This window comes from Coregonus lavaretus (assembly GCF_964263955.1).
Source record: "Coregonus lavaretus genome assembly, chromosome: 4".
Classification (NCBI taxonomy): domain Eukaryota; kingdom Metazoa; phylum Chordata; class Actinopteri; order Salmoniformes; family Salmonidae; genus Coregonus; species Coregonus lavaretus.
The window spans coordinates 29,067,009-29,080,065 of NC_139991.1; the positions used below are offsets into that span (position 1 = coordinate 29,067,009).

Sequence of the window (13,057 nt, forward strand, 5' to 3'; positions counted from 1 at the left end):
GACCAAATATTGAACAGCAGCATAATTACCAATGCATCGCGGTTACTGTTACTACTACACAATGACTAACAAACAGGCAGTTGTTCTCTCAGTGAAAGTTAAATGCATTGATACAATATAATACACATATAACATACATATCACATAAAGATGTTACATTTAGTTCTTATGTTAAACCCTTGGGCCCAGATGCACAAAACACTTGTTACGCAAAAACTTAAGAAATGTTAGCATATTTCAATGGCCTGAGTTTAAGATAACGGTTTAGCTATCTTGAAATTAAGAACATTTCCAATAACTTTATTTTCAAGAATCTAATTTCTTAACTTTTTGCTAAGGAGAAACATAAGAAATTGCGCAATAACATTTCCAATAACCTTTTTGAGTAATAGCAACTTTGCTTAACGTCTTAAATCTATAGTTAAGGAAAAAATGGCAGTTAAGAAGAAATTTCTTCTTAAGGTTTTATGAATCTGGGGCCTTGGTCATGATGCATATAGTATCTGTAAGGCCTCAACATTAGGGAGGATGTCCACTGAGCTTAGGTGTCCGAACCGAAGGGTTAAGTTCAACAAGGTCATACCCAGTAAGCAAAACGAGTTGATATGATGCCATTACAACCCTATGAACTGGTTGTAATCATGTTAATTCAACCAGCTTTGCCAACTGTGTAAGGGTTAACTCAAAAGATGATGTCCAGTCAAGAAAGAGTTCCCATTCCCCTTCACATATCCCCGTTTCATTTCACATATCCTGATTTCCACATGTAATTTCAGTCACTTCTGTAGCTTGTGTTATAAAAGCTTCTCTGAAGTTTTCATCAACAGTAGGCCTTTAGAGTCCAACGGTTCAGCGAGAAAGTCCTGGTGTTTGCAGGCGACTCACAGGATGGGTGTTCTGGGGTTGAATATCACAGAGCATTTAAGAGCACTTAAGATGAATGCACTCACTGTAAGTCACTCTGGATAAGACATCTGCTAAATGACTCAAATGTAAAAAGAGATTAGAGGACTTGAGAGAAACCAGCAACTCCCTGTGCTCAAACGGTTTATTTTGTTACCTTGTTAACTAGGCAAAATCCACTTGTCACTTAAATCTCACTAGATTGATTTTACTCCTGCGACGCTTTCATACTTTTGTTGTGCCTGTCAATTTTTCCCGTTAACTTTACGACCGCGGAAATGTTTGTAATGACCTGTCAAACACACCCCGTTAATGGCTGAAATGGTCTTAATGGAATACGCCAAAGCTTAGTCTGGGATTTAACGCACCGTCTCGACACTTGCATCACAAGAAAGAGAAGAACAATTACTTTATTTTGATGGGTGTTCCTTTTTCGTGCAATTGAAAAAAGTTATAATTTACAGTTGAAATGTTTAAAAATTAGATGCGCTGAAATGAAAAACTTCAGAAAATGAACACTCAGATTATAGTGATATGTCTGATCTCGCAAACAACGTCAAGTATGTTTAGATGGGTGTAATCTAGAGCCAAGCGTGTGGATTTTTAATCTGAGGGTATCCTGCTATTGACACACTTGTTGAATTATGCAAGAGAACGTGACAACAACAGTAATAAATGAGGCAGTGTAGATGGCGAAGGGGAGTGCAGGTGGGGTAGCTAGTGTTTGGACGGTTTCAGCCCTGTTCCACCCCTTGACTTTTGTTAGGTTACAGCCTTATTCTAAAATTGATTAAATTGTTTTCATCAATCTACACACAAAACCCCATAATGACAAAGCAAAAACTGTTTATAAATGTTAGTGGGGTTTTTTAAACACTGAAATATCACATTTATGTAAGTATTCAGACCCTTTATGCAGTACTTTGATGAAGCACCTTTGGCAGCGATTACAGCCTCGAGTCTTCTTGGGTGTATGACGCTACAAGCTTGGCACACCTGTATTTGGGGAGTTTCTCCCATTCTTCTCGGCAGATCCTCACAAACTCTGTCAGGTTGGATGGGGAGCGTTGCTGCACAGCTATTTTCAGGTCTCTCCAGAGATGTTCCATCAGGTTCAAGTCTGGGCTCTGGCTGGGCCACTCAAAGACATTCAGAGGCTTGTCCCAAAGCCACTCCTGCATTGTCTTGGCTGTGTGCTTAGGGTCGTTGTCCTGTTGGAAGGTGAACCTTCGCCCCAGTCTGAGATCCTGAGCACTCTGGAGCAGGTTTTCATCAAGGATCGCTCTGTACTTTGCTCTGTTCATCTTTGCCTCGATCCTGACTAGTCTCCCAGTCCCTGCCCCTGAAAAACATCCCCACAGCTTGATGCTGCCACCACCATGCTTCACCGTAGGGATGGTGCCAGGTTTCCTCCAGACATGACGCTTGGCAGTCAAGCCAAAGAGTTCAATCTTGGTTTCATCAGACCAGAGAATCTTGTTTCTCATGGTCTGAGAGTCTTTAGTTGCCTTTTGGCAAACTCCAAGCGGACTGTCATGTGCCTTTTTACTGAAGAGTGGCTTCAGTCTGGCCACTCTACCATAAAGGCCTGATTGGTGGAGTGCTGCAGAGATGGTTGTCCTTCTGGAAGGTTCTCCCATCTCCACAGAAGAACTCTTGAGCTCTATCAGAGTGACCATTGGGTTCTTGGTCACCTCTCTGACCAAGGCCCTTCTCCCCCGATTGCTCAGTTTGGCCAGGCGGCCAGCTCTAGGAAGAGTCTTGGTGGTTCCAAACTTCTTCCATTTAAGAATGATGGAGGCCACTGTGTTCTTGGGGACCTTTAATGCTGCAGACATTTTTTGGTACCCTTCCCCAGATCTGTGCCTCGACACAATCCTGTCTCGGAGCTCTACGGACAATTCCTTCGACCTCATGGCTTGGTTTTTGCTCTGACATGCACTGTCAACTTTGGGACCTTATATAGACAGGTGTGTGACTTTCCAAATCATGTCCATGTAATTGAAATGACCACAGGTGGACTCCAATCAAGGATGATTAATGGAAACAGGATGCACCTGAGCTCAATAGCAAAGGGCCTTCATATCAAAGAGTCTGAATACTTATGTAAATAAGGTATTTCTGTTTTTTGATTTGAATACATTTGCAAACATTTCTAAAAACCTGTTTTCGCTTCGTCATTATGTTATTTTTTTTGTGTAGATTGCTGAGGAAATTGTTTTATTTAATCAATTTTAGAATAAGGCTGTAACGTAACAATATGTGGAAAAAGTCAAGGGGTCTGAATACTTTCACAAGGTACTGTATATACATTTTACAACCATTTTCCATTGTACAAATTTTGAATAAGCAAAGGCTTTGAGTTCTGGTCAAACAGATGGAAAAGGTGTCTTAGAGAACATCTACCAGAAAAATCTTAAAAGGTATTAGAAATACATCAAAACACAATGTTGAAGACCCCTACCAACTAATATCAACACTTATTTTTAGTTTTGGATAAAATTCTTTGCCTTCTGTAAGTTTAAGAAACATTGCCTTATGTGCCTTGAATTTCCGTTACCAAAAAAACTACATATATTTTCTAATATCTCTCCCTCAGGAGGGAGGATCATTTAAGCTCACAGAATTAACAAGTAAAAGTAGACCTATCAACTAGTTTATAGTGTTTTTACTAATATCTATTTTGTTTTATAAATTATTAAGTGATTAAAACTTTTTTTTGTATATATCAAATCGGTAACGGAATTTCAGAAGAATCCGTAACATAATTTCTGCAATTTGATTGGCTACAATGACAAATCATAGTAGTCACAAACCACAGTTGGATTCACAAGTTTGGACAGCACAGTAAAGTATAGCTCAGTACTGTACAGTAGAGTTCAGTACAGTAAATAAAAGTTTAGTACAGTAGAGTTCGTTACAGTACAGCACACTAGAGTTGAGTACTGTACTGAACTGTACTGTAATTTAGTCTACTGTACTGAACTCGTACTGTACTCTACTGTTCTGTACTTTGATGTCCCCTACTTGTGAAATATAGATATCAATGATTTGTTCAGATTCGGACCTACACAATTTTGTCTTGTTTGGGGGGTAGTAGTAGTAGTAGTAGTAGTAGTAGTGAGGATATTGCATATTTCTACCTTTTTGTGTACTTATTCAGGATACATGAAGAGAATCACTTTCATATCCATAATTATACATTTCTGTGTACTACAGATCAGGGACCCACGATGACATTCCGTTACCGGGTATAAATCCAGTTCACTTACTGTAGTTCAATAACCAAAATAAAAAAAAATTCAAAGTCAATGTGTCATATCATAGCAGACACACCATTCTTTCTGCAGACATCGTTAAATATTAATTCGGAGCAGATACAGCATTTAAGAGTTTTTGGAAACGTTGGAGATTTTACCAAAATTCTGTTACCAAACTTTGCATTTGCACAGTTCTTCCAGTAAATGTGTTTTTGTAAAATGTTCAGTATAAATTGTTAAAAGTAGTATTTGTGCATAGAGTGTTATGGTTTGTTAAACTTTGAAATAAATGTTTTTTGGTTTGGCATACATTTAAAGTGAATAATCTGAGTCAGCGCAATTCCGTTATTGTGGAATTGCCCTTAACCACTTTTGCCAACTTTGGCAATAGCAAACATAATTGATCCTAAGGTTTATCTGCTAACACAGAAATTAGATTTAGAAGAAATTCAACATGTTTGTAATTGAGCTTTGGATGTAGAGATGTTATTGAAACTTGAGGGTCCTGTTGATAGGCTTTGGAACAAACACCGGCTACTTTCTCTGTCCAACTGGAATACTTTCCTGGAACGCTCAGATTTGACTATGTTGATACAGATTATAGTAAAACGTGTACACACACTCTAGACTTTTGTTTTCCATTACCAATGCTTATGCCGTCATAATCTACTGGAGTCCCATACACAAGTTTCACTGTTTCTGTTTACTATTTCCACTCCAGTCCCCTGGACTACACTATTTATGGTTTATACTGATTTATTTATATTATACATCAACATTTCAAACTGGGGTGCTTCACAATGCAGCTTTCGCTCTGAGGAACAGTGGGTCTGTAAAGCGAGAGTGAATCTGTCACGTGACTCTGTGTTGGACCAGTTTCTCCTCTCAGTCCTTGATAGCCAGACTGTTCTGGGGTCCTTTGTGATGACAGCAGCATGATCTGACCATGATAACGTCCAGAAATACAACCCCCTTAGATCAGTCATGGAGAGTATTTGCATACTAATGTTAACTAACTTCAACTCTTTTGGGGGGCTTTCTACATGTCCAGTTTCTACGTTCTTTGGTTCAATGTGTGTTGTAGAGCTATCAGTGTGGGATGTTACGTTTTTGTGTTTATTACTAACTACTAAAACATTTTCTTAATTGACGTACCTGTATAAATTAAAGGTGAAATAAAAACATGCTTCCACAGCACGTTAGAAGCAAATACAGTTTCCGTACTGTATGTAGTGTGAAACTCTATTGTGAAGTTTCTCATGTAACTAACATTGAAACCAGGTGAATCTTCCTCAGAGGAGTTACAGCATTCCTCCGAGTTACTTGGGCGATTCAGGGCCAGCGGGAGCGGAAAATGTTTTTGGTATCTCCGATCTTTCTGGCAATTCTCACATAGGAACTTCATTGGGAGGAAGGATGTTTGACATGCTTTTTAAACATTTATATCATCATGATGAAAGTGGCCATTTTAGGCCCTTTTAGACCTATACATGCCTCCTGTAAGACCCTATGAGCTGTGAACCGTACATGGTACAGACAACATCTTGGTGTCATTGTACATCTTATAGTGTGCGTTAACATATGGAGTATGTCAATATTCTGAAATACCAATTTTAACGTTAATCTATTCAACATTAAAACATTTATATGAATATCTAAAATGCCCTTTTTGATTTTGCTAATGTTTAGACATTGTTTGAAACAATATACTCTTCAAACACATCACATTTCCGGAGTGGGCTCTCTGGTACTTTTAATGATATGACCCATTTTTTATACATAGAAATTGACGTTATAGGTCATTAACCAATCACAGCCCTCCTTTAGGATTGCACATTCAGCAAATCACAAGCAGAGGGAGTTCCCGTTTAATCCGTGTTGGTGGTGCTCATAAAATGTATCAGAACTTCAGAATTAGCAGAGAGCCCCCTCTGGAAATGTGATGTACTTGTAGAGTATAATGTTCCAAACAATGTCTTAAAATGAACAAAACCAAAGTAATTGGTTGAGTAATTTTGAGATATTAATATTATTTTATGTTGAAAGATAAATGTGTATTTCATAATCTAGAAATACTCCATAGAGTACACTATAAAGAGTGTAATGACGCGAAGATATTGTCTGTATCATGTACGGTTCACGGATCATAAGGTCTTACAGGAGGCATGTATAGGTCTAAAAAGGGCCTAAAATTGATGATTTTATGATTTTCTCAAAAATGGTTTGTGATAAATGTAAAAAGGCAGGTCCAACATCCTTCCTCCTAATGACGTTTCTATGTGAGAATTGCCAGAACAATCTGAGATGCCAAAAATATTTTTTGTTGCCGTGGAATCGCCCACTTCCAACAGGATGACCTGCTGTGCCCTTAAAGGAACCCAGAGAGGGAGATCAAGAGAGAACAAGCACTATTGGGAGTTGTTGTGGAATGGACAACTACTTGTCAGATTGCATGTCCAGTCCACTGCACTGTGCACTCAAGCACAAAGCAGCTGTGAAAGTTAATTAAGGGTGTGAAGCAGTGCAGGGGAATCATTTGGGCGTGGTTTGTTCTTCCATTAACACCTTCTCTTCACCAGGGGAGTGAGTAGTGGCTGTTGCCATAACAAATCTCTAACCACAATGTTATTAACTTTTCATTCCTTATGTTCCTGACAGCCTGCGGTATTTAAATATCTACTTAGATATGTCTTGACGTTCCTCTCTGAATGTTCTATTCCTGTCAGTCTTAAGGTGTCCGCATGCTTCAGATTCGGCTGGCGCCTAGCCGAACGAGTGTGCTCGCATACTCCCTTAAAAGACCTTCGCTTGAAAAACGAGACAAAAGCGGCAATAGTACTGTTTGTCCGTTTTGAGACGCCGTAGCCAGTAGACACTTCCTCAAAATAGTCAGAATTAATCTAAGATAACTCAAGAAATCTTTCAAAGCGATATTAGTTGCCCAATTTTACATCATTTAGCAGACGATCTTATCCAGAGCAACTTACAGTAGTGAGTGCATACATTTTCCCATACTGGTCCCCTGTGGGAATCAAACCCACAACCCTGGTGTTGCAAGTGCCATGCTCTACCAACTGAGCCACACGGGACCCCTCTAACCAAGATGTTTGGTGCAGTATTGTCAATGAAAAAATTTGCATGAAAACAAGTAATTTCTCATTGAATGACGACAAATAATTTCTTGAAGAATCCCTACTGTTGGCCAATCACTGAAGGGGCATATATTTCGGCTCCAGACTTTGGCTTGCCTCCAGAAAAAAGCCGAAAAAACACTCACCGAAGTCCAAAACGAACAGAAATGTCACTAAATGTTGTCATAATACAACGCCTTCGGAAAGTATTCAGACCCCTTGACTTTTTCCACATTTTGTTACATTACAGCCTTATTCTAAAATGTATTAAATATTTTTCCCTCAGGATTCTACACACAATACCCCATAATGACAAAGCGAAAACAGGTTTTTAGAATTGTTTGCAAATGTATACAAAATAAAAAACAGATACCTTATTTACATAAGTATTCAGACCCTTTGCTATGAGACTCGAAATTGAGCTCAGGTGCATCCTGTTTTCCATTGATCATCCTTGAGATGTTTCTACAATTTGATTGGCGTCCACCTGTGGTAAATTCAATTGATTGGACATGATTTGGAAAGGCACACAGCTGTCTATATAAGATCCCACATTTGACAGTGCACGTCAGAGCAAAAACCAAGCCATGAGGTTGAAGGAATTGTCCGTAGAGCTCCGAGACAGGATTGTGTAAAGGCACAGATCTGGGGAAGGGTACCAAAACATTTCTGCACCATTTGAAGATCCCCAAGAACACGGTGGCCTCCATCATTCTTAAATGGAAGAAGTTTGGAACCACCAAAACTCTTCCTAGAACTGGCTGCCCGGCCAAACTGAGCAATCGGGGGGATGTGCCTTGGTCGGGGAGGTGACCAAGAACCCGATGGTCACTGACATAGCTCTAGTGTTCCTCTGTGGAGATGGGAGAACCTTCCAGAAGGACAACCATCTCTGCAGCACTCCACAAATCAGGCCTTTATGGTAGAGTGGCCAGACGGAAGCCACTCCTCAGTAAAAGGCACATGACGGCCCACTTGGAGTTTGCCAAAAGGCATCTAAAGCGTCTCAGACCATGAGAAACAAGATTCTCTGGTCTGATGAAACCAAGATTGAACTCTTTGGCCTGAATGCCAAGCGTCACGTCTGGAGTTAACCTGGCACCATCCCTACGGTGAAGCATGGTGGTGGCAGCATCATGCTGTGGGGATGTTTTTCAGCGGCAGAGACTGGGAGACTTGTCAGGATCGAGGCAAAGATTAACAGATTAAAGTACAAAGAGATCCTTGATGAAAACCTGCTCCAGAGCGCTCAGGACCTCAGACTGGGGCAACGGTTCGCTTTCCAACAGGACAGCGACACTAAGCACACAGCCAAGACAACGCAGGAGTGGCTTCGGGAAAAGTCAGAGCCCGGACTTGAATCCGATCAAACATCTCTGGAGAGACCTGAAAATAGCTGTGCAGCGACGCTTCCCATCCAACCTGACAGAGCTTGAGAGGATCTGCAGAGAGGAATGGGTGAAACTCCCCAAATACAGGTGTGCCAAGCTTGTAGCGTCATACCAAAGAAGACTCAAGGCTGTAATCGCTGCAAAAGGTGCTTCAACAAAGTACTGAGTAAAGGGTCTGAATACCTATGTAAATGTTATAATTTAATACATTTGCAAACATTTCTAAAAACCTGTTTTTGCTTTGTCATTATGGGGTATTGTGTGGAGATTGATGAGGGGGGAAAAAAACGATTTAATCAATTTTAGAATAAGGCTGTAACGTAACAAAATGTGGAAAAAGTCAAGGCGTCTGAATATTTTCCGAATGCACTGTATATGCACAAACTCTACCGAACTGTTTTGGCTGGGAAGCATGCGGATGCCTTTAGACAGGTGTGCACTTTATATGGGTGCGGTTTAAAGAGGATGTTTAGAGCCTGCTCCTAACCAATTTCTCTTGTTCTGTTTTCTCTCATTTTGCTTTTTGCTAGCTGGACTCCCATTCGCAATACTCACACCGCTACACAATCCCTTCAAACGGGGATTTTTCTGTAACGATGATTCAATCAAGTACCCTCTTAAAGAAGACACCATATCCTATCAGTTGTTAGGTGGAGTTATGATACCCGTCACAGTACTCACTGTAAGTGCACCTGTTTTATGTTCACTAGATACAGTGGGGGAAAAAAGTATTTAGTCAGCCACCAATTGTGCAAGTTCTCCCACTTAAAAAGATGAGAGGCCTGTAATTTTCATCATAGGTACACGTGAACTATGACAGACAAATTGAGGAAAAAAAATCCTGAAAATCACATTGTAGGATTTTTAATGAATGTATTTGCTAATTATGGTTGAAAATAAGTATTTGGTCACCTACAAACAAGCAAGATTTCTGGCTTTCACAGACCTGTAACAACTTCTTTAAGAGGCTCCTCTGTCCTCCACTCGTTACCTGTATTAATGGCACCTGTTTGAACTTGTTATCAGTATAAAAGACACCTGTCCACAACCTCAAACAGTCACACTCCAAACTCCACTATGGCCAAGACCAAAGAGCTGTCAAAGGACACCAGAAACAAAATTGTAGACCTGCACCAGGCTGGGAAGACTGAATCTGCAATAGGTAAGCAGCTTGGTTTGAAGAAATCAACTGTGGGAGCAATTATTAGGAAATGGAAGACATACAAGACCACTGATAATCTCCCTCGATCTGGGGCTCCACGCAAGATCTCACCCCGTGGGGTCAAAATTATCACAAGAACGGTGAGCAAAAATCCCAGAACCAGACGGGGGGGACCTAGTGAATGAGCTGCAGAGAGCTGGGACCAAAGTAACAAAGCCTACCATCAGTAACACACTACGCCGCCAGGGACTCAAATCCTGCAGTGCCAGACGTGTCCCCCTGCTTAAGCCAGTACAAGTCCTGGCCCGTCTGAAGTTTGCTAGAGTGCATTTGGATGATCCAGAAGAGGATTGGGAGAATGTCATATGGTCAGATGAAACCAAAATAGAACTTTTTGATAAAAACTCAACTCGTCGTGTTTGGAGGACAAAGAATGCTGAGTTGCATCCAAAGAACACCATACCTACTGTGAAGCATGGGGGTGGAAACATCATGCTTTGGGGCTGTTTTTCTGCAAAGGGACCAGGACGACTGATCTGTGTAAAGGAAAGAATGAATGGGGCCATGTATCGTGAGATTTTGAGTGAAAACCTCCTTCCATCAGCAAGGGCATTGAAGATGAAACGTGGCTGGGTCTTTCAGCATGACAATGATCCCAAACACACCGCCCGGGCAACAAAGGAGTGGCTTCGTAAGAAACATTTCAAGGTCCTGGAGTGGCCTAGCCAGTCTCCAGATCTCAACCCCATAGAAAATCTTGGGAGGGAGTTGAAAGTCCGTGTTGCCCAGCGACAGCCCCAAAACATCACTGCTCTAGAGGAGATCTGCATGGAGGAATGGGCCAAAATACCAGCAACAGTATGTGAAAACCTTGTGAAGACTTACAGAAAACGTTTGACCTGTGTCATTGCCAACAAAGGGTATATAACAAAGTATTGAGAAACTTTTGTTATTGACCAAATACTTATTTTCCACCATAATTTGCAAATAAATTCATTAAAAATCCTACAATGTGATTTTCTGGGGAAAAAATTCTCAATTTGTCTGTCATAGTTGACGTGTACCTATGATGAAAATTACAGGCCTCTCTCATCTTTTTAAGTGGGAGAACTTGCACAATTGGTGGCTGACTAAATACTTTTTTCCCCCACTGTAACTTATCTGTCTCTTCCTTTCCCAGTCTTAGTGCTTGTCATTAATTTATGCTATACATACATCATTGTAGCAATGATATGTATATCGTTGAACTGCTTGGCTTCATTAATCACATTGTCTATCACTTTCTGTGTGAAAATAAATAAATGGCGCATCATACTCCTCCTTGCAAAAGCAACGCAAACAAACTGATTTGTAATTTGAACTGCATATTTTAGAGATGCTCAAAGTATTACTTGAGAACTGAAAAAGCAAACAAATCCCCAACTCTTGCTAGTTGCTTCTCCATGTACTCATAATCACAAATGTATCAGACCATGGCAGTTGACCGTTAAAGTCCCAGTAATAAAGGCCTCTCCATAAGTCTACTCAGTCTCTATCTGAACAGTACAATAGGAATAGCCAAACTGTCCCTCCCTCTGCCCTCCGAGATTTCTCATGACTCTGGGCCAGTATTCTACTGACTGACCATCTAACATTACATTTACATTTTAGTCATTTAGCAGACGCGCTTATCCAGAGCGATGCTGACCACCGCCCGCGCGAGCATTGCAAAATACATTTACACATACATGTTATTCAATCATTTCATCCAAACTGCTCGCGAGTGTATGCGTAGCCAGGTGCTAAAATAGAACTTGGTTCTATTTTTGATGCTTGACGCGCTGCAAGTCCCTCCTCTCCCATCTCCTCATTGGTTTATAGGAGCATATAACCAGGTGGGTAATTGAAAGATGAACTGAGGTCCACAATCCAGTCAAAGTTGGTTGAAAACCGCCATGTAAAGTCCACAGAAGAAGACTGGAGGAGAAATAACTAGAAACTAACAAGGCTTCCCCTTTTTATCTGTGGATTAATTGTTGGAGTAGAGAACACACGATTTTGTGTGACTCAAAATGGGTCAAAATTCTACAAAGATCCAGAAAAAAAGGCATTTCAGGTAAAATAACAACCCAATGTTTATATTCCAGGACAAATTAGCTAGCAACAGCAAGCTAGCTAGCTAAATATCCATGAATGTTTCATGTGTTTCGACCTGTCCCAAAATGAATATACAGTGAGGGAAAGAAGTATTTGATCCCCTGATGATTTTGTACGTTTGCCCACTGACAAAGACATGATCAGTCTATAATTTTAATGGTAGGTTTATTTGAACAGTGAGAGACAGAATAGCAACAAAAAATACAGAAAAACGCATGTAAAAAATGTTATAAATTGATTTGCATTTTAATGAGGGAAATAAGTATTTGACCCCCTCTCAATCAGAAAGATTTCTGGCTCCCAGGTGTCTTTTATACAGGTAACGAGCTGAGATTAGGAGCACACTCTTGAAGGGAATGCTCCTAATCTCATTTTGTTACCTGTATAAAAGAGACCTGTCGACAGAAGCAATCAATCAATCAGATTCAAAACTCTCCACCATGGCCAAGACCAAAGAGCTCTCCAAGGATGTCAGGGACAAGATTGTAGACCTACACAAGGCTGTAATGGGCTACAAGACCATTTCCAAGCAGCTTGGTGAGAAGGTGACAACAGTTGGTGCGATTTTTCGCAAATGGAAGAAACACAAAAGACCTGTCAATCTCCCTCAGCCTGGGGCTCCATGCAAGATCTCACCTCGTGGAGTTGCAATGATTATGAGAATGGTGAGGAATCAGCCCAGAACTACACAGGAGGATCTTGTAAATGATCTCAAGGCAGCTGGGACCATAGTCACCAAGAAAACAATTGGTAACACACTACACCGTGAAGGACTGAAATCCTGCAGCGCCCGCAAGGTCACCCTGCTTAAGAAAGCACATATACAGACCCATCTGAAGTTTGCCAGTGAACATCTGAATGATTCAGAGGAGAACTGGGTGAAAGTGTTGTGGTCAGATGAGACCAAAATCGAGCTCTTTGCCATCAACTCAACTCGCCGTGTTTGGAGGAGGAGGAATGCTGCCTATGACCCCAAGATCACCATCCCCACCGTCAAACATGGAGGTGGAAACATTATGCTTTGGGGGTATTTTTCTGCTAAGGGGACAGGACAACTTCACCGCATCAAAGGGA

General features: G+C 40.7%; 1 protein-coding gene across 4 annotated transcripts in view; it reads left to right on the forward strand.

Annotated features, from left to right (window-relative positions):
- The window catches only part of LOC311127847 (phospholipid phosphatase 1-like), a 52,148-nt gene that overhangs the window by 18,010 nt on the left and 21,081 nt on the right, over positions 1 to 13,057 (forward strand). For 2 of the 4 annotated variants that reach the window (XR_014613150.1, XM_084159735.1), the window contains exon 2: positions 9,216 to 9,367. The exons of the other annotated variants lie outside the window; for them this stretch is intronic. Coding sequence is in view for 1 of the 2 variants with exons in the window: in XM_084159735.1 (XP_084015861.1) it covers positions 9,216 to 9,367 (152 nt within the window). In the remaining variant the exon portion in view is untranslated. The remainder of the gene's footprint in view (positions 1 to 9,215; positions 9,368 to 13,057) is intronic. 4 annotated transcript variants of the gene reach the window in all.